The sequence below is a fragment of the Charadrius vociferus genome, unplaced genomic scaffold (genome assembly GCF_000708025.1).
Source record: "Charadrius vociferus isolate BGI_N301 unplaced genomic scaffold, ASM70802v2 scaffold478, whole genome shotgun sequence".
In the NCBI taxonomy this organism is placed as follows: domain Eukaryota; kingdom Metazoa; phylum Chordata; class Aves; order Charadriiformes; family Charadriidae; genus Charadrius; species Charadrius vociferus.
In genome coordinates this window covers 1276342-1301605 of record NW_009650063.1, presented here as the reverse complement: position 1 = coordinate 1301605, position 25264 = coordinate 1276342, and the positions used below count along the sequence as shown (strand labels likewise).

Here is a 25264-nt window from a genome sequence, read left to right as displayed (position 1 = left end):
GGAAGAGAAAGAGAGAGGCTGCAAGAGAGCATGGACAGGAGGAGATGGCAGCAGTCAAAACATGCACCTGGAAATCACCAGGAGCCTCTGCACTGTGAAAGCTGTTGGGGAGTTTTATTTTCGGAGTAGAGATGCCGACTCTCAGTGGGACGCAGCCCCCCCCCCCCCCCGGGTCCCTCAGGTTACTGCCTGTCTGTGGGACTCCCTCGAGCAGAGGCTGTAGCCCAGCTGCATCAACCCTACCGAGTAATTTCAGTGCACTCCCATAAACTCACCACGGAGGTGCTCTGCAGTGACCTCTTAGTGGCCAGGCCCACCAGAAGCTCTTAGGAAGCCTATCAGTTTCAATAGACAATGACTTGTTAGCACAAGATTTTGGGCATGCATGTTCCCAAGCCACTTTGAAAAGCTCCTTCAGTATAGAAGAGGGTCGCCTGACATGCTAAAGCTCTCCACCTCCCTTCTTATTCCATTTTTTTCTCCAAATCACAGGGAGGTTCCTTCCCTCCCTGTTTCCAGCTTCTCTTTGGCCTTGAAGGGCCTGAGAGGTAACAGACCTCTTGTGCAAAGACGCGCGTCCTTTTCTCGCTTCCTCTCATCCTCAGACTTCAACATCCCATCAGAGGTCTTTCAGTTGTTCCCCGTCCCTTTCCTCAGGGCATGTTGAAGGTGTTTCCACACCGAACTAGCTTCTGGTTTTTCTCCTCTGGAAGATCCATAAGCAATGTTAACAGCAACAAGCAGATTCATATAGACTAAGGCATTCACGATGTGGCTGTTTCTTACAGTCTAATGTCCCCAGTTGTCACAGAAACGTTTCTTCCCCGTGAGATTTAAAACCAGAAAGAATAAATAGGGTACTCATATCCAATATAATTAAGCACAGTCACCCTGGAAAAAGAGAATACCTGGAATCCTGGCATCTGAATGTGAAGCTCTTCAGCAAAACCTGTCAGCGCTTCAAGAAATAAATACGCAAACCGTACCACAAAACACTAGGTGCATTATTATTGGTATCTTTAATAACAGCACAAATATTAAAGTGCCATATTGTTTACAACACAAAATTAAAATTTTAGTTTTAATCAGCCCTGTTTACCCAGCAACATTCTGATTAGCAGTCAGAGTTGATTGAACAGTGGAGGCAAAAAAAAACCCAAACCCGCTTACAACAAGATGCGCCACATAAAAAGACTTCAGCACGAGTCAACAAGCAGCAACAGCAGCGTTATACAGCCAACGAAAGGATGTACCCACGTCTCGGGCAAACCAAGACACAACTTGTGCCACTGATTTGAATATATTTCGTTTCCTCTCCTTTGGTGCAGGGAGCCCTTCTGAATATTTGCATGGCAGAACTGAAATACACATTAGCTTGAAACAATGGAGGAATAGGGAGGGAGAGAGTGCGGAGTAAGAAATCCCAGGAAACCGTAGGCAATTGCTTCTTTATTATGCATATTTTGCTGCTGGAGCACATTTATTCTCATTCTCCTTAGGGCATTGTTTGTTAAGAGCACAGTAAATAATGTCAACAACTAAAAATCCAGCACATCAAGCTTGATTATTTTTATTTTTCTTCCTCATATTTGGATGAGAGAAGTGCCCTGACAGAGGCCAGATTTTCCAGCACAAACTTTGAAGCATAGAAGACAGAAGTAGCAGCTTCCCATTCCAACCTCTAAAAGAAATTTCTCCTTAATTTCTCCTAAAAAAAAAATAAAAAATCAGGTAGAGAGACAAACCAAATGACTGTAATTCATGTACGCTGTCACGTGTATCTCCGTTTCAAGCCTGGCCCTCGTGCCGCACAGTTCGCAGAAGGATGGTGCCCCTTCTCGCTCGTTATTCGCAGCGACAGGCAGCAGCCCTCCTCCTGCCACCATCATCTGGTGGTGCCTCGCAGGGACGGAGCTGCCCAAGGCACCTTCCTCCTGGGACACCTCCGCAGCGGGGAAGGGGTTCAAAGCACAGCTGCATCAGCGCCTTTGAAGCATTCGGACGATGTTAAATCCGCTGCTGCTGACGATGAGCAGCGTTAGGAAGCGAGCTGCTGTGATTAAGCTCTTACTCCAGCAAAAGAAAAAAAAATAAAAATCAAATGCTGCACTCTTCCATAGCTTGATTAACCACATGCTTCATTAAAGCTTTCGCTGCCATTTAACTGCCAGGAAGATGTTGGGTTTTTTGAATGAGGCAGAGACAGTTCATAAATCCTTTTCTTCTCCTTTTTTCTCCTCATTTCCTTCAAGCCCGAGAAGGTAAACAGGTAAGTTAAGTGTAAAAGGAAGGGAATGTGGATTTAAAGGTTTCGTATAGGGTTTCTTAGACAGTCAGCTGCATTTAATGCTTTTCCACCGTGTGCCTTTCAGTAGTTCCCAAGGCTGAGAACACGGAGCAGATACAGACTAAGCACTTGAAACAAATTTTACCCCTCTGTTCTCAAATCAGAGAGCGTTTTACATGAGATAAACCTGGATTTTAAAGGGAAGGGAGAGCGAAATCTGCTAAAAAGAGGCTTTAATGGTGCAAACCCTTTGAGCCCTTACCACTAAAGAGAGAAAGAGTTGGTACCTCACACTTTCAGCCCTGTATTATATAAATCCTTTTCTTACCTACAACTGAGAAGAAACACCTGCAAATAAACGGCCTTTCAGCTGTGGTCAGTTCTGTGCTTCATCCTTAAGCGCTCCCGGTGGAGCAGAAACCCAAGCCGTACCTGTTGGATAATCACAGAGTACAGCTCACTACTCCTTCATGAGTCCCACGCCACTTGACACCACCACCACCACCACCCCTGGCTCCCCACAGCCCCCCCAGCACCTCATAAACATCACCCAGGCCCCCGGCTGAGACTGAGCCCCCTCTAATTGCTGCTTCAGGGCGATCAGGTGAGGACTTCTGTGCTATCTCCCACCTCACTCCCATAAAGATTCTCATCACCCAGCTTCAGAGAGAAAAAGCCAAGCGCAGCAAGTCAGATTTTTTTTGTTGTTGTTTATTTTGCTTGTTCTCAACAGCTTAGTTCCTGCAAGATTCATTTTGGTAGCTGATGAATGACTGCAGCTTCTGCAGTTATGTACCTAGAGCTTTCAGGCTGAGCGATGCACCGCAAGAGCTCTTATTGCCAATGGTATCATAGGCTATTTTGGAAATCAGAGCAATTGTACCGGTCGTAGCATACTTTTTGTTACTTTTGTGAAAATATTCCTAATAGACAAAGCAATAAAATGCTCAGTTGGTGATCAGAGCTTCAAAGATGGAGATTATGCTCCCATTCAGTATGCCAGCCTGTGAAACCACCCTTTCTTAAATGAAATTTATGTAAATAAGATTGCCGGTTTCTTGGGTTCTCTGACAAGGGAATGGAATAATATTTAGAAGGAAAATCTAGATGATGGCAGGATTTAGATTTAACCTTTAAGGTAGTTATATTGAACTGGATGGGATGTCAGCATTTTATTTGAATGTGATTTCTTCCTCCAGTTAATGGTCCTGAAGTAACTACCCAAGTACTTCCCCAGAGTCTCCTTTCAGCTTCCTCTACTGGGGTTTTTCAAGCAATCCCTAATGAAGCCTCAGCCCACAGTCACCTCCCCTTCCCCCGGCAGGCCAGAGGGGTGATTTACCATGGGAGCGGTGCTGGTGGTCACAACAGGACCCGTGAAGTTTCATGTTGGTGAGCCAGCAGGCTCAAAGAGTTGGTGGTTCAAAGTCCAGCTGTATTAATGGCTGGAGGAACGGGTTGATGGAAACACGATGAAGTCCTGCACCAGGAAGAGAACACCACCACGCTGGCTGGGTGCCTACTGGATGGAAGGCACCTTGGAAGAAATGGACCCAGGAATTCAGGTGGACCAGAGATGAAGTGCCCTTGCAACAGAGAACGCTGTCCACATACCAGGCTTTAGTAGAGAGCGTGTAGCCAGCAGGTAAATGGAAGTGATTGTTCATGCTCCTCTATTCAGCTTATCTAAGACCACATCTGGACTAGCGTCATCATAGGGCTCCCTACTATGAAACAGACAGTGAGGAGACACTAAGGGGCTGAGAGGATGGAGCACATGATGCATGAGGAAGGTTGAGTGCATGGCGTTTGTTCAGCCTGGAGAAGAGAAGGTTAAAGGTGGGGCAAACTTAACCGCTGACTTCAGCTACCTTATGGGTGGTAGTAGAGGAGACAGACTCTTTTCAGACACATACAACAAAAGGACGAGAGGCAACAGGCGTCAGCTGTAGCAATGGGAATTCTGACTGAAGAAAAAAGAAAAGGACACAGTGAAGGTGTCAGGGAAGGTCGAGTATTGGGATGGATGACCAGAAAGGCTGTAGTATCTCCAGTTCTTGGAGATACTCAGCTGGACAAGGTGAGCAACTGGATCTGACTTGTAAGTCAACAGTGCTTTCAGCAAGGGGTGAGACTAAATGCCCTTGAGAGGTCCTTCCAGCCCAAATGGTTGTATTCATCTTGAACTTGAGCTTCAGGAGCAGAAACACAGTTTACTATGTCTACCTGTTTTCTTTGTTTCCTCTAGTAATTATTCTTAATTTGGAAGTCAAAGCACTATCTCCTGAGCTATTAAAACAAAAAAAAAAGCCAGAAGCATACAGATTTCTAGGCATACACACAAAGTAAGGGTCAAACCTTCTTTAAGATTTGCTCTAAAACATTAACCCCAAACTAAGCATGCACTGTCTCAAGAGTTGTGCGTGTGCTTTTTCCCTTTGCATGAGGTTGCCCTGGAAATCAGTGAGCCCACTTACTAGCCTGAGTCGATGGACCATTGCTCTGAAAGCTTGGATATGTGACTCTAGCAGATCAAAAACTGTTCGGAAGAAATCTAAAATCCTTTCATATTCTCCAGTACTTCTCTTTTGTTACACAAACAGGAAAGTCCTGGGGGGAAAAAAAAGTCATTATAAAACATGGCACATTCCTAAAAACATCTGGACATTGATTCAAAAAACTCCCGAGTTTTATGCATATTATACATTCCCATTATCCACAGCCTGACAGAAGAATACTTAAAGTAACCAGCATTACAATGCATATATCTTTTAAGTCTGAACTTAGATCAGCAATTATCTATGAAGAAAACAGCAATTTTGCTGCCAAAACCAAAAATTCTGCTTCTTCTCTCCCCTCTGTCCCATTGTCAGACCAGTATAACTCAAAATGCTTCTACTTAATTCAGGCCAAAGAAAAAGATGTGCATAAACTGTTTTAGTGACATTTTATTAAAGCAATTTTTCAGGTTTCACCCTCCCCCTCCCGCTATGTGCAAATTCCTTCTTCTGGCAGTAAGCCACAGACCAATTTTGAGGTGGAAAACAGTTGTAGGAAAAAGAAAGTCAGAAATTACTTTATAAATGGACACATCTTGTAATACATTACAGTGCTCCCTTTAGTAGCCAAATGGTTCATGAACATTACACTTTATGTAATATCACAAACGCACAAAATATGCTTTGCATATGATTGCAAAAACAGCAGCACTCTGGAGCCAAGCACATGGCTTAATATTATAATTACGAGTCTACTTCAATGTAGTGGATTTTAATAAGACTTTAATAATACTGGTATGAAGCCAAATTACATAATGTCCCAAAATATGAAACAAAGCTTTTATAGAGAAAATAAAAGCTCATTGAAGTATAACCACATTTAAAAAAAAAAAAAAAAACAAAACCAAAAAAAAAAAACAAAACCAAAAAACCCACCAATGTTATCTAAACAAAGCCATTAGGCATATTTAATTTAAAAAAATCAAATTAGAGAAAAGGAACTCAAATCTATTCCCAGATCTCAAGATAAAATTAAAAAGGATATTATTTTAGGCAACATTTATGAAAATGAAGGTACTACGCCAGCACTGGGAAACAAGCTAACACCATAATTACCTCTTTTGGCACAGATACGGATATGGGTTGACTATCTCCAATTTCTCTCCAAGGACAAAAAATGACTCAGTTACCTTACAGGTTGATTTTAAGACTGAGCTATGTTGGATTGTCTAGAAACAGCTTACCCCAATAAAATAATTTCCTTGTACACATGAAAACCCACTCCAAGTAAGAGTCCGAAAGGAAAAGAGCCAAATGATTTACTCCCTCAGCACCCTCCAATTCTGGAGCCTTGGGGAAAACAAGGACTTGAAGGCACTCGTAATTCTCAGAACAACTTCCTCTCTCACCCCTCCCATGTATGACAATGTTAGATAACAATTTAAAGAAAAATCAGTATTTCATTTGTTGGATAACACGTGCAGAATGTCACACATTCTTAAAGGTGTGTAACCTTTTAAATATTAGTGTTGTGCTAGTTGGAAGATTAGTATTTGCATGGATAACATTTTTTGCCCTTTATAAGGATCAGCGATTTAGATCCACATATCCAATAGAGAGATCAACACGTATTAGCGTATTCCAATGTACTCCTGGTTACAATAAGTACCGCTGCTCAGCTGAGTCTAAACCGGTGCTGACAGCCTATCAGAGCATGTGGTGATGAATACAGCAAGAAGCAGAACAGTTTTCTTTACATACATTATATTGTCTCATCTACATGTCTCTAGACTTTTTAAGCAGTTTTGATAAAGGCATTAAAAAATTTTAAGTAGATTTAGATTCCACACGACAAGATGAAGTGAGGGGGACATTTTATGCCTTGGATTTCTTAGAAGTCTACTTTAGCTACAGAAGCCATTAAAAAGTTGCAAGTAACTTGAAGATGAAAGGCATTAGCAGCTTTTTAGAAAAGGATAATCACACTCTTCGAGCGACTTAATGAGACTTAATTCACAGAAGCTTTTGACTTGGTCTGCTGTTAATTGAATCAAAGTCGATGATGATCTTGTTACACTTTGGCTTGAATTCCCTAAAATAAAGAAAAATACAGATATTAGTTAGTGAGTAGTTAAAACATTTTGCTTGCTTTAGCTCCAGCTAAATTTTTGAAGGAATAAAAAAAAAAAAACCCTCCTTGGATTCACATAGTTTTCATCTCTATGGGAGCCAATTATAGTGCACCACACTGAGAGAAACCTGGACAAGAAAGACTAAGACAAAAAAGACACATGGAGTGGGTTAGCCTGTACGTTCTTCAGCTATTGGAGTTCATAAATTACCCAGGAGTCAAAGGACTTTTAACAAGTTAGCTGCAGGTGGTGGCATCATGTTACCAGGGCTGGGATTTTTGTTCATATATATTTATATTTCAAATATCTTATATATATATTTACAGATATAGGTCCACATATGTGTATCCATAAAAATATTTTAATATACTGCTTGTGTATTATATACACACATATATGTATACATATATATATAAAAAAGATATTTGGAATATATTTTGGTAAATATTTTGATCACTTTTTTCCTGCCAAGTTTTCAAAGATCACTTTCAAACTTTGCCTCAGTATATTAAAATATTTTTTGTGCTAGGGGAATAGATCACATTATGCATCATACTGGGGAAAAAAAACAAACTAGTTAAGAGGGAATCATTTAAAAATTGTAACTTTAGAACTGTAAAATTAATACTGCCACAAAATGTTTCCTTTTATTATCATTAGAGCATCTGCTACAGCAATTAGCAAGGAAGGTATTTGGGGACCGAGCATATATTTTCCAGTCTACCAGTAAACAAAGGATTATGCAAATAGTGTGGATTTAGTGCCTAATTAAGCTCTGCAGTTCAGTTCAAGAGATTCATTAAGTACCACCTACATCCTTAACAATCAATACAAGAATGAATAACAGTCAACACGGAAAAGCACATGCTGCTGACCACAGAAACTCTGAATACTTCATCCAGAATAAAAATTTGAAATGCAAGAAACACTTCTCACCCTGGAGAAGTTACAAGATTTGACTTGCAAGAGAATGATTTATGCTTCTTAGTCAAATAGTCTTAGTAGACAGGAAATACACTGAAGGACTAAAACTGAATTTCAAGTACTGCTGTGTTTTTTCACGGATGTTTCTTAGCCCAGTAGGTACCTTTCATCCTAAAATTTTATCTGTCAGAATTGTTATGTTTGCAAATTTTTCGAAGTCTTTATATTAATATTGTAAAACTTTTTAGAGTTGCAAAGCCTCCCTGACTGCATAATTAGCCTCACCCACAGCATGTTATTGCTATCAAACTAGCTGTTGAACAGATTGTCTTTAGGTATCTCTGTCAGTGTCTTTAAAAACCCCAGTCTTCAAACATTTTCCAGATTCTCATTACTTTAAGGCATATATTCCAAGTTTTATCCTTTTCTCACATGAAAAGCTGACCAAAGAAGACTGGACAGCTATAGGCACCAAGAATTAATTATGGGTGGCTGGTTTGACACCTTCCCAAACTGACTGGAACAAAAAGATACTGAAGTTTCAATAAGGATCAGGTAATCCACCAAAAAAATGAACTGGTCGTTTCAGTCCAACTCATATGACCATAGGATACTTGAGGTTGTAAGGAACTTCAGAAGATCACCTAGTCTAACCTTCTCAAAGCAGGGTCAGCGATGACTCTCCTGAGTACAATGTAACCAACAACCATCACATTCGCAATTTCACTTGCAGTCAAGGAATGATATGAGTATTCCAAATGGACTGTTTTCTCATATAACGTTATGAAACTGAAAATTAACCACACACAAGGCAAAAAGAATGGTGCAACAGGCTGTCAATCCCGTACCTTTCGCAGGCGTACACAGCAAGCTATCTACAGACATTACCAAAGAATAAAACGCTGCACAATGCAAAGAAGAAAAACTTTTGCCCTGAAGTTGGTTTCTTTCATACACCATTTTCTTCCTTTCCAAAATAAAAATAAAGCTAATCCACATTTCTCTTACCTGTATATAATACCTGCTAAATCAAACATCCGCCGTGCAGCTGTCATTTCTGTAGTGTCATGATACTTGTCAGACATAAAAATAACTTCCCTTATGCCTAAAAAAGTCATACAGAAAAAATGTTAGAATTACACTGTAACGAATTGTTAGAATTACAAAGTAACGTCTGGTGCACAAAATCAGACAAGGCAGCATTTATCCACATGCTCTACAACTCCTTGGTACACCTCTACTTCCCAAAATACTATAGATTGTACTTGAGAATAAGGCTATGTATGGTAGAGTTGTTTTGGAAGACAGTTCTTTCAAAAGTGTTGGAAAATGTTTTTCTCCCCTTTCACCAAAGTTTAATTCAGAAAACCAGAACCAAAAACTTGTGGGCAAAACCACAAGATAGACAGACTAGAAATTAAGCATTTTTGCAAAAGTAATTGAAAACTCATCTTCCTACCTCTCTGATATAAACAAAATTCCCTACAAAGAACTTAAACCCCAAATCCTATTCCCCTTTCAAATACCTTGCTATGAAAGGATGTTTTTTTTCTTTTGTTCTCTGTTTTATAAATAACTCCCAATCCCAGGTTCAAATCCTCATAAATGCTTGCTGTCTCAAATTGTTGAATGATCTATTCCTACATTACTTAGGCAGAGGAGAAGCATAAAGGCTGACCCAAGAGAATTCACAGGCGTTTCAGAGCCTATCAACATCTTACTGTATTTACCAGCCATGAATATCAATACCTTGCAATTTAGTGCTGACCTAAGTGCATAAGGAAAAGGATGAGAAACTACGTTCAGGACAAGCAGCCAAGCTACCTTGAAGACTGTTTGATTTTGATTCAATAAGTAATGTAGCACAAATACAGAATACCATCATCTTTCCCCCTTCACTTGTCTTCATTTCAAACCTTACTGCCCAAAATAAAGCAGTGTCCTGTTTGCTACTTTCTTCCTAGATTCCTGTGCCCATTAGTGGTGAGAGAAACTCCCCAGACTTGACTCAATGAGCAAAATATATGCTACCTTAAGCAGAGATTTTTACGGAACTGAAGCCTACTGCAGATACTGCCTAATCTGAAAAAAGGCGACACATTTAGGCCAGCACACTTGCTGCAGTGGCACAGATTTATAACAATTGTAATGAAAGACATAATTAAAGTAGGATCATAGAAGTCTTATGACATTTATGGGCAAAGATATTTTAAAATCTTCAAATATCTACCATGCATCACATTCAAATTAAAATTTCATGTATATACTCCCAACAGACCTTTTGTCATGCAGAAGTTTATTTCTCTCTGCCCTACTCTATTCAGTGTGTCAGAGCACAGTAAAATTGACAGTAATTATATGCAAAGCCTGTGTTGTTCTTTGGCAGCTCCTGGTCTAAGAAGTTACAAACCTAAATTAGAAGCACGCTTAGAATCACAGAAGATGCAATTAGCACTGGAAAAATTTGGCACCATTCAGATGCAAAAAAACCCCACAAGTAGCATCTTATGAAGTTGACAGTGCAATTAATTTAGATCTAACAGCAGCAATTTAACATCAAATACATCCGTGATAAGATACCAACGAGCAGGCAGCACCGCGACCCTGACAAATCAAGCTGGCACTACTCCTTACCTGCCTGGATGATGAGCTTTGCACATTCATTACATGGAAATAAGGCAACATACATGCTGCAGCCTTTCACATCAGCTGAGTTTTTGTTCATGATGGCATTCAATTCGGCATGGCACACTGATTTAATAAAATAAAATAATAAAAAAAGAAACAATTCATAATACCGTTGATTCAAATAAATCATTTAAACTAAAATTAAAGTGTTACAATATAACTGCTTACATCCTTTCAAAGGCGAATAGCTTGCACAGCTTGTCATAAAGGGCAGAGGAAGAAATAAAAGTAGAAATACCAAGATCAATGAAGGTCAATTGTTCTGACCAGGCTGCCGATTAGTAATGATATCATTAAGCGCATTAGCATTGCCATTTGCTAACACCTATTGCAGGCAACAAAGCCGTAGGCTGTGGGCCAAGTAGCTGCAGCCACCCTAAGTGAAGCAATATCTCACAGCTTCACAACTCTCTGGAGTATCTAATTGCCAGTATAAAACAGCTCATTTATGTGTTTACATGCACAGATAGGAACAGTCTTATGGTTATAAGAGCGCACTGTGCGCTCTTAAAGGCAGGAGAATCGCAAAGTAAAACCGAGCAGCTCTGTCCTCTGGGTCTCGGAACGGCTCAGCGTTGCTGCGTGATTCTCTCACCCCAAGAATACACAAGACACACTCAACCATAAAAATGTCCTAGCTTTAATATTAAAGTGAGTTTACTGCTCATTAAAAGATGCCAGACTTCCCAAGCAGGAAAACAAAGTCCTCTATTTCTCCATGGATTTGAGCTAGGCCAGGTAGCGGCAGACTACCCTGCCTTATTCCACCGTAACACAATAGCTCCTTCTGGGCAGATCGCACCTTAGGGTTTAAGTTTTTGTGCTGTACACATCAGCAGATTATCTAATGCATTACCAACACGGGTGAGAAGAGTGCAGTTTCTGTCGGCCACCGTGAACCTCTGAAAAAAACATTAGGATCTCTGCAAGAACTTCCTGTTTACTCCTAGGAATGACAGCAAGTTGCATAATTTATATACCTACCTACGAAGAAACTGCTTGCTGCCCTGACTTACTTCATAAACAGGTGCGGAAGTGTGGTGCAGGTTTGAGCTCATTTAGAGACCCTGCACGTGCAGACAACGTTAAGAGTTTTTCCACTGCTTGTTTTGAAGAACAGATTTTTTTTTTAAAAAAAAAAAAAAGTAGTTTTCCTCTCCCTTGCATACATGCAAAAATTAAACCAAGCAGAAGTTTCATAGCAGAAATTCATAGTATACTTGCTACTATATACTGACCTCTGTGTGAATGATCTCACCACGCAAAGAAAAACTGAGTGCAGGACCTTCAACACGCGGGAATCCTTGCTGAATGGAAATGTTTTCCGTATGCGCTAAATGTCTACATGGAATTTCCTACATAACAGCTAATGCACTACAAATTTACAGCCTAACTTAACAGCATACAAGCTTTCCCATGCAGGCAAGTCACAAAGGACCAAACACTTGCTAAAGAAAGCTCAGTATTGACTTCTGCAAGCAATGCCCAGCATCACCATGACCATGATGTCCACATACCTTCTCATAACCAGTAAAGCCAGATACTAACATAAAAAAAAGGAAATTAACAAAAAAACCCCACACCAACCCAAGCACCATCACATTAAGGTTTCTATTACTATTATTATTGTTTCTATTGCAACTGTAATTGGGTCACACTGTATTTTAAACATATGCCATGAAGTGTATAAGATACACAATTATATGAACCCGTACATTAAGAAAATAAAGCAAATACATTTAACTCCAAGTATATTACTGAGTTACACTAATCTTACATAGCTTTCACAATAAACTGTCAGAGAATTATTTTTCTGAGGTTACAGAGGATTGAGTGAACAAGAGTGTAATTATTTCCACAACTGGAACTAGGTTATGTCAACAGGACAGAAACATCATTTGCAAGTGTCTTTGAACAATATACTTATGTTCTAGACAGCAGTCTAAAATATGGAAGGCCTCCAGAAGGAAGGGTGAGGGAATGTTTTCAAAAGCTCACAGAATTAAAATATAAAAAAAACCTAATTCCTTCAGTAAATATTTTTCCTTCACTAAAACTCAGAAATCTTCAGCCATAAAACCAGACAAGTTTCATTATTAGTACTGCAACAAGTTTCCTTCCTGCGCTGATGAGAAGAAAGGCTTTTTCATCAGACTTCTAGAAACTTTCAACAACAGACCTCTTCCCAAGCAAAAACAATTCCAGGCCAAAAATAACTTATAAAAGATAATCAGCTGGAACGAGGGAAAAGAGAAATTTTGCCTCCTGATCATCTTAACGCAATCTGAAGTTAAGAACAATTAGGACTCTCCAGTGAGGAAAGGAGATCCAGAGACAGTAATAAGAGACTGAGACTAATCATTCCAAGACAAAAATCAGTGGGGTGTCCAACAAACCCAGCAGGCTTTCTTTTCAAAAACAAAAGGAGGCAGGTTTTTCATGCACAGTGTAGCCTAACCAATATTTCTTACTGCACTTACTGCAGAAGTAGTACAGGACTAGAAGTTTGCATTGACTCCAGAAGTCATCTTTTTCCTTCCAATATTTGATTATTTTTTTTTTAGTCTACTGGTCTATTAAACACAAAACCATTTTGGCTCAGTCGTTGGAACTTGGAAGAATATTCTGGGCAACTATCATCACATGTGTCTTTGTTTTATACATTTCCCTAGACATCTGCTACTGGCCCCTGTAAGGGATGCTATGCTAGATGGTCCTAAAGAAGGTACGGGCATCAGACAAATATTTTTATGCTTTGTCCTATCACTCTTCATCCCCCTCCTTCTGTCTCTCTTGCAGACGGACATTGACAGTTAACTAATTTATAGACAAAATAGCCTGTTATCCCCAGTTTTCTCTTACAGACCTGCCCAGCTTTGTACACAGCATTAGTGACAGAAAACAAACCCGGGAGTCCAAAATCCCTCTTCTTAATAACTAAATAGTTCACATTTGGTGTGTTATGAAGTTTTCTAACCTGTTAAGAGCTCCTGCTAATAGTTACATATTGTTGTCTCTCAGACAATAAGAAACTAACTTAAAATATCCTTTCACAGATGCACAATATTCAGAACTCTGAAAACTGTGTATTTAAATAGACTAGTAAAACTAATAATTTTTAAAATACCCTATGGGGGGCCCCAGTGTTTTGTTTTTTTAAAAATATAACATTCACATATAGCCAACATAATATTAAGTCTGCAACACTAGTTTCCATTCTAGAAAAGTAGCTTGAAAAGTATTCTCAAAAGGCTTCATTAGCTGAAGAAATAACCATGCAATGAGAAGTTAGTGTGTGCTCTGACATTCCCACCACCTGCTACTATACACACGAGAGGAGAAAAAGGAAAAAGAAAAAAAAAAAAAAAAGCGCAGAGGAATGACTGCTTTATTACTGGTAGTATTAATTGCTAGTGTTTCTATCTTTTCTCATTGCATACTGCTTTGTGTTGCATATATGAGCTAGCACTCATCCTTAAGCCTACCTGCAAATAAGAGTCCCCTACTTACCTTATTAATGGTCATTTTTCAGGACTAACCACTTAACACGAACATCCTCTTAGCAGGTTGCAGAATCAGAAGTACTCTTCCCACCTACCAAAAGTGTTCTGACTAGTGGTTTTACAAGACCCACAGGACTAGTCTAAGTGTTTCTTAATACTGTTTAAAGGCTTACATGCTTGATGAAGAGCTTGGAGTAGGGACCACCATAACATGTCACGTTTTAAGAAGCAATCAAAGGAGGGGCTGGGGGAGCGACCGTTATATGTGATTAATTACTAACTGAGCCAGGCTAGGAATTTTGAGAAATTATGCACTAAATATGGTGTTACATTTGAAAAGGATACATTTCGATGCACATAGATTGTCACGCAGCAAGTTTTGACTTATTTATTAACCTATGTTTTTATACTGCCATGGTTAACCAACTTGACGAATATTATGGGTTCCCAATACAGATAAATGGTAATAGCACGGTGTTCTTCAACATAAACCTGGCACACCAATGATACAGGAAGTTCTATATTTGGCCCACTTCTCAGTCTTCTTCACCTTTTTGTGTTCTTAACCTTGTCCATCCATCTTTGTCCAAACCCCACCTACCAGTTATCCTTTACTCACTGGACCCCTGACGCTGGAAATAGCAAGGATCATGGAAGGGACCGAAATATTATTGAAAGGAACAGGGCCTGGAGTGACAGCCACTGGGGCAAGTGGTTGATGGATCTGGAATTTGTAGAATGATATCAATCTTTTTTCAGCCTTTGTGAAAGCATAGGGATGGTTGCTGGACACTGCGTTAGAGGAAGGCAGGACATTGATGTTGGGCTGCCACTGCTCTCAGCCATTCCTTCTGCTCTCCTTCTCGCTCTGTGTGCTGGAGGAAGAGCAGTTGCTGTAGTTAAGGCAGGGAGGCAAGGATAATACCACCAGATTTCATTGTGAGTCCTAGCCTCTTCAGACTGCAGTCAGAAAGAGGCAACAGACCCAGCCTTCCTGCTTTTTTCCATGAAAATATAGAACTGGGAAGTGAAGATGTGAAGCACTCAGCCCATTTAGGAACATTACAAAATCTGCTGGGGGCACCCCAGAGAAGCCCCTCTCAAAACCTGAGAAGCATTAGGTAATCCACCCCATTTCCCACTTCCTCCCATCCTGCTCCAAGCTTGTTCTACTCTCAGCAGAACACAGAGGCATTTCTTAGTGGGGAAGTACAATGAGAGAAATTATTCTTGGTGTTTCCAAATCTCCAGACTTTCTAGAGATTTCATGTATGACACCAGAATTGGACAGAAATCCATGCAGGACAAGAGAGTGAGTGGCTGTAGGTGGAAACTGTCTCCTATAAATCCCCTTTCCAGCTGAAGCCTCAGCTTTACACTGCCAATTGGAGAGAGAGCATCACACTTCTTCATAGTGCCTTATCAAGTTTTGTGCTGTCAAAATAACAGCTTCTACAAAAGTAACATTTGCCTGAATATCTTCGAGTGTTCATCTCTGTAAAAATTGACGAAGAGCTCGTAATCCTAACAGGAGGAAATGTTGATAACAGTTTGTTTCATTTTACACAGCAGGTACTGTTCAATTAGAGCGTACTTTTTGCCACAGCACATATTTTATCGTATCTGAACCTGTATAAATATTTGTAAGCATATTTACTCAATATTTTCTCTATTGCTCAGAGGTTTCTAAATTTGCCAGTCATTTTAATTTAAAACTCTCTTAATTAGAGACTGGTTGTCAAATGGATGTTCTTAGATTACAGTGGAGACAGAGGGCATAACAGGAGCACAGCAACTAGCATGAGTGGGAAGACTTGTGTTAATAGGAGAAAAATGTAGTATTTTAAATGATGGTGAGAGGAAACTGAGCATTGTCAAATCCTTGAATTCATCTAACAGAAACAGAGGGCACTCACTTATGACTCTGAAAGCCAGAATTTTGTCTAATTATTACAAAGCTTCTGCACACAGTACTGAACACAATGCTTCAGGAAGAGCTTTTAATAACATCTTAGTAAAGCAGGAATTCAAAACTGGCCTTCCATTTCTGCCATGTGCGCAGAAACATCGCCGCTCCTGTCACTGACTGGCAGCATGGAAAGAGCCAGTTCCAACATAGCAAAAAAAGCCCAATTTTGTGCTGTGAAAAATGGCATTCTGCAAAACACCCAGTGCTTTCTGACATTAACAAGGCTATGCTACCAACCTGTTCAAATATACACTACAACTAGAAGGAAAAAAGTTTTAATCTGCTGCAAGACTCTCGTAAAGAATGCATAGTATCAATACAGGTGATCCACATCACTGTTCCTGAAATAGCCAAATGCCTTGCAAACGGTAAAGTAAGCACTACGTGCCACATTTTGATGCATTCTTTCAGGAGCACCTCAGGTAATAGTTTTACCCCTTAGATGCAAGTAAATACAATTTTTTTTAATCAAGCACAACCCTTTCCCTAACACTGAGCTGAGCAGAACTCACACTTGAGGGTGCAGGTTAGATATGTACGGTGTATTGCAGCAGACATAGATAACCAAGACACTGGTGAATTTCAAGTCAAGTTTCAAGAGACAATAAAATTTAAGAGTGACAGGACTTGTTTAGCCTTACAACAAAAGTTCAAAAGGTGATTGTCATCGGTAAGTGCACAGGGCATGGGGGGAAAGGAGATAGGGTTAATTGCAGTGAATAAGAAAAGCTAAAAGAACAATGCTGGCACACACAAGAATGTACAAACTAACCACAAATAAATTTAGGGTGGAAATTGGAAGTTTTCTAGCCATGAAACAGAGAATCCGATCAGAGCTGTGGGGTCAATGCATCCATCTGTTCTGCTGGAGCTCAATAAATTTATTATAGGATCATCTAACACACTTCTGCAGAGATAACCTCTGGGTCCAATCCCCTGCTATGTCTGTGCTGCTAAACACAGACAGGGCCAGGGACTGACCCCAGGCCCTGAGGCCAACTGGCATAGACTGGCTCGTGTTCATCTTACTCAGGGCTCCATCAGAATTACATAGCACTTGGCCCTGGGTTTCCTCAAGGCTCCAGGACTCCCATGGCACCACACTCTTATTTTGTATGTCTCAGTTCAAAGTGCATAAAGAAGTGAGATGACTTTTTTGCAGCCCACCAGAGTGGTATTTTCACAGCATGAATCAGAGTATGTGTTGCATATCCCCCAGTATGGCCTGAGGGAGGGAGGAGGGTTAAGCATACCATCTCAGCAGGCTTTGCATTATAGGCCTATACAGGATGACAGTTTTCTTGCAGCCTTTTTTCCACCCTGCCCTGCGGACTAGCCTTTGAGTGAGCCATTCACAGAGCAATACTCAGGCTTTGTTCTGGAGAAAGCTAGTCAGAGAGGTCCAAAACAGATGGGAAGTGAGCTAATGTTTATGCCTAACCTACAACAGTACATAAAACCAGGAGGTCAGCGTGCAGATGCACCCCCAGCCCTTTTCTGTAGCACTGCAGATGCATGAAGTAGCTCTGGAAGACATCTATCTTCCAGGTTACCATCAGCTTTACCTAATAAGCCAGATTGCAGCTCTAGTGATGAAGGTGCCAGCATTCCCATGATAAGCTAATGAAGCACACAGTAAGATTGTACCATCTCTGAACACGCTAGTCAGAAAAAAGCAAGGCTAAAAAGTTCAATTTACGCAAGTGCTGTGATGATTAGCAAAAGCGGAAAGGAAAACATGACAGTTTAATGAGATTTTAGCAGCAATTCTATGTGTCTCTGCATCTACCAGAATTTTTTAAAGCAGATTTTTTTTTATATATATACTTGTCTGGTCTGTCAACTGTGCTATCAAGATTAATAAGAAACTGCTAGAGTTTAAATGATCTGTGAATTACAAAATAGGTCGTTTATTCATCACAGCAGACACTTTATGTTACAAAGTTGTGATTTTTTTAATGAGGTGAAGGCTAAGATTCTTGGGGGAAGGGTTAGTTAGGAGTTAGACCAACTCCTAGAAATGAACTCATCTCTCCAAGCTGTTAGATTGATTAGTACATTTTTTAAACATCAGGTATTAGAGATTTTTACTTTACTCCACATCTTTTGGAGTCAGAGTTAACTTTAAAAAAAAAATTCTCACATCATCTTCTACAAAGTTTCCTTACAGATTCATACAGCATTTTCTGTTTAAATTGGTCAGCTTAGATTTGAGTGCCTGGAACATGCTCGGGTCCCAGAGACCACCCACACTGATCTTAGCTCAGAACTGAGACCTTACAGCAGCATAAAGATTCAACCAAAATCAATATTCTGTTTTCAGTAGTTTATATATAATCAATGGGCTAACACTTGTTTCCTCACCCTATAAATAAAGAGTAGTCATACTAAGTTGTACCACTATGGTACCGTCATTATATGTAAAACCAGCGCTTCAGTGCTTTAGAGCAGACTTAAAATCTGGCAGGAGCTGGCCCGAGTAACAGGAATACATCTCTTATGAAAAGTAATAAGAAACTGTCTCAAGCTTAAGAGTTAATGTTAGAGGTTTTATAATAAATTGGTAAAGTGAACAAGGACAAAGTACCAGGGTTTTAAGAACTCAAGTATGAAACTGATGAATTATGTGCTGAGCTACTGAATATCATCTTTCACTTCAATGCTATGGGAAAGCAGAAAATGTAATGCCAGCTCTTAGAGAGCGCTCTGGGTGAACACAGGGAACGACAAAACTCATGCAAGTCTAATTTCCGTATCAGACCAATTGTTAGAAGTTACAAGTAAAAAAATAGAATTAGTAGGCAGAGATAAATACTGTACACTGGAAAAAAGTCAGTATCTCTTTGCAAAAGCTGACCTCTCATGCTCATTTCCACTCACCCGGGCAGGGGGAAGGGAAAATGCCTCAGGGCTCTTGTTCAGTTTTGTGATTCTTCCCCCTGCCATTGCTGAGCCCAGGACAGGCTGAGATGCAGCACAGGATGAAGGAGTTGCTAATACCCATTTTTCCCGTGGCCACGGCTCCTGCTGCATTGGTGTCACCCTACAGAGGTGCAGCAGGAGCTGATACGGAAGCAGAAAGATGAAGGGAGATTTAAGAGAACGTATACTCCCCACTTCCTTTTGAGTCCTAACCACGGTTCCTCCCCAGCATCAGCTATTGTAGGCCACAAGGCAGCTCTCAACTCTATTTCCACGCCCAGCAGTCGGCACTCACGGCATGAAGCCTGAGGCAGCCCAGGAAGTTGTCTCCTTGGTTCCTGCAAACCACGCCTGGCCCAGAGGAGTAACTCTACAGCTCCCTGTTGATTGGTGCACCAGGATTCACAAAGGATCCTTCAAAGCAGGCCCGCAGAAGGCCAAACTACACCTGCTGCAAAGACAAAGACAGGATCCAAAGCAGCGCTCAGCGACATTTACCATGAAACCGTCCTTGCTCTTCATTCCCTTTGCCCATTTAGTAAATGGGAATCAAATCAGAGGCTGAATAAACAATGAAAGTCACCTTACCCATAACAGGGTAGATCCGCTGCACACCAGATGAGGCAAAAATGGCACGGAATGACAAAATGCAATCACATACTTCAAGACAAACAAAATTCAGCTCCTTCATAATATGTATTGCCTACGCCATCAACACCTCAACACTGCAATTTCCCACAACCACTGGACTTAACAATTTTAATACCTGCGGTTTAGGTCCAAGTATTTGTTTTGCATATACATGCTATCAGTAATTTCTGTGGAGACAAATACACAGAAGCAGCAATCATCTGCATACGCTGCAACTGTGTGCTAATGAGCTGCATTATATTTACAAGTTTTCACTAGACAATCCAAAATGGCTAATCCTGAATTCACCAGGAAGTCAGTCCTTCATAAAGACGGTTTTCATTTCTTTTCAGAGCTGTGATTTTTATCCTGATGTACTACATGTGGGCACATTAACAAAATCAGGTGAGTGGAAGAAAAACAGATCGATATTTTACTAGCTGAACTTTCACATATACAGACATCACAAGTTTGACCAGTCAACCACAAGAAGCCTTACCGTAAGGATATTTCGTGTCTAGTCTGTGTTCTGCTGTTCTTGTCCAGGGTAGTACATCATCGCTGCAGCCATTAGGCATCCCATTGTATCCAATTCCAACAATCTTATTTTCTGAATTTACAATGCAGGCACCAACCTAAATAAAATCAGATTTATACAGTACCAACAGCAGGCAAAACGATGCATCAACAAGAAAGATGAAACCTGAAAAGTCAGTCCTACAATTTTCATTTAAGAGGTACAAGCTTCACTTTATATTAAGTCACACCATCTAGTCAGCAAGGCTACAACTGTACCTAACTGGTGGAGCTTTAAAATAAATCAGGGCAGACGCAACCCTGCTACCCCTCTGGTGATGCATTCCCCAATTCCAGCCTGCCAGCACTGTTCCTTGTCCAACTATGGAGTGAACCTAGCTCAGGGAGCAGAACCGGCACTGAATTAACCCTACTAAACACAAGTTTTCTGCCAGTTCAAGTCCCCAAACTAGCTCTTCCAGCAGCAGCAGCAAGAGAAAGGATACAGAAGATAGAACAGAAATGCAGCAGTGTTGACCTAGGCAGAGATGGGATCACAAACCTTTGTGACTTGTTTACGCAGACATGGACCAAAATACCAGACCTTTAAACTCCCACCCTTTGTCACTTCAATCCAAGTCTGCGCAGGGACCCTTCTTATAGAACGATGAAGTGTCCCATTTTTATGTTTTCTGCCAATATTTTAGATTTATTGAAATGGCAATAGTACTGGTTTTAATTCCTGCAATGTGTTTATCAACCAGCTCTTGGGTAACAAAAATTTGGCCCTAAGCGAATAACCTTCAGAGAACTATGAGCCATAATGTACAGAAGCCAGCGAGTAATTGAACAGACTGTTAACATGCATTTTACTCCATGGCTTTTCTAGGATTTGCTTTCTGAACTTTCCCACGCAGAGGAAGGCTAACAGGACGACTGGGCCCTGCAGAACAGCGCATTCCAGGAGATGTATCAATCGCCTCAAACCAATATTGAACAGAGGCACATGAAAGAAGCAAAGAGTGGGGACAGACAGCGAAGCAGAGGGGCAAGGGGAACCTGAGGAAAGAACCAAGCAAGAAGAAAACTCCAGTCAACCCAAGAACAAACAAAAGCGAATTTTTATACTCTTACAGGTGAGGAAAAGGAACTTGTAAAATGCTGTGTCTTAAAAAATTACTATCTAAAACTTCCAGTAGTTTTATCCTCCTCTAACAATAACTATATTTATTGGAAAAAGGACAGAAAGTGCATGTGTTATTTTAACCTCCAGATAAAAAGATGATTTACAAAACTCCAAGCTACAAATGTACACACAGAATTATACGTATGAGGTCAGGCCCAATAAGAGAATTTCTGTAACAAAAGGTGCTGACCACGTTAAAAAATGAAGAGCTATATACTGAAGTAACTTTTAATAAGACATCCCTGAAAGTGCTACATGTGCATCTGAGGCGATGTGCAATATAGATTAGGTTATGTTATTCTGATACGTTGCCTTCTTACCTGAGAACTTGGATCCTTGCTTCTTTGTGCTGACAAAAAAGCTACTGCCATAAAATATTCAGGCCATTCCAAATAATCCTCTCGCTTTTTGCAGGATACTTCATTGCTGAAGCTATAGTTTATGGAAAAAAAACAGTCATCAGCAAACAACACATAGAGTTATTACAGATTGTATTCTTTTAATGTGCACAAGTTTAAAGTAACAAGGATCAGAATCTGGCTAAGGTGACTGCACATTCACTAATATTTCAACAGTAAAACCATCAGTGTTATGTGCTTTCCAGGAACTTATATATGCAACATTTCCTTTCAGGGGAAAGGCATCCAAGCGAGGTTGCAAATTTCAGTTTTAGATAAGAAGGCTGAGCTATTCAGAGCACTGAGCTATTCAAAGACAGAGCAATTTATCCTTTATAGATAACACTTTGTATATTTCTAAGATTCAGGTATATCATGTACTGGCATTCTTTTCACCCAAACAACATAATCTTTCTTATGACTACTGTGCTAACTGTGAGCCTCTAATCTAAGCTATTTTGTACTTCTGCCTACAAGTGCTTACTAGATTTCTCTTTGGTAGCTTCCTGTGCAGTTAACACAGTTATTGCCATGAGTGTGCCTCTCGTTACAAACTTGCCAGCAAAAATCTAAGGCCATTCTGATAGTCCCCTGTGAAGTTTCTCTTAAGATTATGTCCTATGAAATCCTTCTAAAAACTGAGAGGAGGTGGGTTCAAGAATTTTTCCCTTAGATATAAACGTATAAAAGTGGCACAAAAGGTTGCTTCTTTCCCTGCACTGGGGAGTTTATTTGGGGGAAAGAAGGAGAAAAAAAAAAAAGTGATGCATCATTTTCTCTTGCCTGCTTATGGCTGAAAGCCTGCCCAGACAGTGTAAGATGCAACAGGGAAATTTCTGTGCTTTTCAGCTCAAAGACAGGAAAAAAAGACATATCCCCCCCCCATTTAAGCTTTGCAAATTTCAAGGAAAAGATCAAATTCAAAGAAATTTCCCCAAACTCTCACCTATCATTGCTACACTTGAAAACCAAAACGATGGAACATCTCAGATACAATCATTAGCCTATCAAAATACAAGGGGCACAGTACTTTCCTTCTTGGGGTCCTCGTACTAAGGACTACAGGTTAAGACTTGAGATACCCTTCCAGCGATGTACAGCCATGCAGAAAAATACATCACAGGTAACTGCAAGCAGCAAGACATCTCCTAGCAGCACTGGTACCAGCACTTTTGGAAGACAAATAAACATTAGAAGACAAGTGTTTTGTTAATTATTATTTTTACAACCAAAACTATGTATTAGAGGCTTGCAGTTAGCTTGTCATAAAGAGGTTATGCTATTTGAGTGAAGACAATGCCAGCATATGTTAGAATTTGTATTTTTGAAACCTATAGGGTACTATTTACCAAAGATAAATTGCTGGTTTTGAATGGTTCATATATGGCACATTACTAGTTAGCAATTTTGGCTTGTTCTTGGAATGGATGAGGATCACCTTTAAGGCCATGGTCTCAGGGTAAGGAGGGAGAAATGTAAAATCTTGGTGTAAAAATGTAAAATCTTGGTGTAACCAGCACACCTCTCACACACTGACAAAGTTGTAAATAGTGCCCAGAACTCTACATTGTCAAAGCAAATGGACAAATCGAGTATGTGATTCTGAGTGCCCAAACTGGCTTTGAACCATCATAACTAAAGGGTCAGAGCTATATCCTACTAAGAAACAAAACTGTTCTGAGAACAAGAAGCTCACAGCAGAAAGAAGAAACTAAAGACATGCCCTCACACCCCTCTGTGCCAAATTGAGCTTCGTCGGGTTAACTGAAACGCCAAGGAAGTGCTTCAGCTAATTTAAGTGATTATTTAAAATATCTTACAAAATCCAAAACACCACTGGACTTTAAATGATCAGCTTAATACATTCCCAACTGCCTGACATTCACAGTGATGGCTTTGGAGAGGCACACAGCACACAATGCGGAACTACACCAAATAAAGCATTCTGGAGAAAGGGCTCCAGAAAGACAATAGTACTCTGAACTAAGAGATCCTGAGTTGTCCTTTTGTTAAATTATTCCCTAGCAACCCTATTTATTCAAAACACAACAATAGCTACTATTGTCTTTTCTCATAAATACAGAACTGTATGTAAGTGGAGGTCCCTCAGAGCACGAACTTCACAGGGAGAGGAGCGTATCTGAAAAACGAGCAGAAGGCTTACATCAAAGAGAACATTAAAAAAAAACCCACCCTTACTCAATTACTTCTACTTAACATCACCATGTTTGGTGAGATAATTCCCTCAACTCAGTACACAGGACTGCAAGAGTGTGAAATGGGTATAAAACACTTAATTTCTGATTAAGCAGAAGCCAAGGCCTTGGCTAGCAGTCAAGCACACACAGGAAAATTAAGTTTATGGATTTGGGGCAGCTGATCCTCTTCCTTATGCTCATTTGTGAGTTCTAGAATTGCATGAATGAAAGCTACTCTAGAAAATATTGCTAGCTGTAAAACAAGCAATTAAGGCTTATCCTTGCGATAACTCATAAGAACTCAAAAATAAAGAGAATGGGAACTGAAAGCCATGAAGACAACACTGCTCAAGAGGAAAGGGGGAAAAAAATCCTTAAATTCTAGAGTGATTAGTAGTCTGTAGAAAAGTCTGCATATAGAGTATTTCAAAGGAAAACGGAGAAAAATATTGTGCGATTAGAGGACAGTGCCTCCCTTTTCAGTTCTGTTTCATCCATCTAGGCTTCAAGTAAGCTGTAACAACATCTGAAGATGGAAGAAATTTCATTCAGCTACTAAAAAAAAAAAAAGATCTTGATGAAAAATTTAGTTGAGAATCCTAAAACAGAATACATCACCTCAAATCGTTTCATCGGACCATTATAACAGTCAGCTACACAACAAGACAGTACAATTGGAGAACTGGTGGGTATCAGACTTTTTTCCCCTTCTCCCTCTTTTTTAAGTTTTTCCTCTGCTTTCGTATCTCCGATGTCATGTGCATTATGTTCCACCTATACTGTAGTAGTTTCTTTTGCCAGTATCAAGTATGCTACAGAAGATCACTTACCCCTATTTTGTCGCTCAACTCACAGAATTTAAGGTAAGAAAAGAGGTAAAGCGTGTGTTAAAAAATAAAAGTGAAACAACTTCAGCAATGCTTTTGTCTCCCAAAAGCCAAAGGGCTTATATGTTCTTGGTGACCTCAAACCAGGACATTTTCGATACTAGCTGCTTCTTTAAATCTCCCAGTTCGGTTTGTGATGGCTGCTACATGAAATGAAGGTGGCATTGCCTTTACTCGAGGCTTGCCATCTTTCCCCTCATACAGGTACTGAGATACGGTCATTACCTATTCCGCACTAGCAGGTAGGGTTTTGAGGGAGAGACGGAGAGAAACCAACCTTTCGTACTGCAAATTTAAAAACTACTTACCGTGCATTGAAAATTAACTACATTCAACTTTTTTTCCTGAGAGACAACCCACCGACGCTGTAAATACAAACCCTGTGTAGAACTATTGAGCCCCAGCCCGGCAGTACAAGAACATTTCCCTTCAGTGAGTGTACTCCTCTCTTACAGCACCGGTCCTGGGAGTTCTGTGAGGAGGGACCCCCTCACAGCGGCCAGGCCTCTCCCCTCCCGCCCTGCCC

The 25264-nt window shown here is 40.2% G+C and overlaps 1 protein-coding gene across 1 annotated transcript; it reads right to left on the bottom strand.

Moving 5' to 3' along the window:
- Positions 1-6197: 6197 nt before the first annotated feature.
- On the bottom strand, positions 6198-23103 carry DCTD (dCMP deaminase). Its single transcript, XM_009891794.1, has 6 exons — positions 23003-23103; positions 21576-21687; positions 20053-20188; positions 10476-10592; positions 8850-8946; positions 6198-6877 (listed from the first exon to the last, which is right to left on the bottom strand). Exons 1-6 carry the CDS (start codon positions 23101-23103, stop codon positions 6799-6801), a joined length of 642 nt encoding a protein of 213 aa, XP_009890096.1. The 3' UTR covers positions 6198-6798.
- Positions 23104-25264: the final 2161 nt, after the last annotated feature.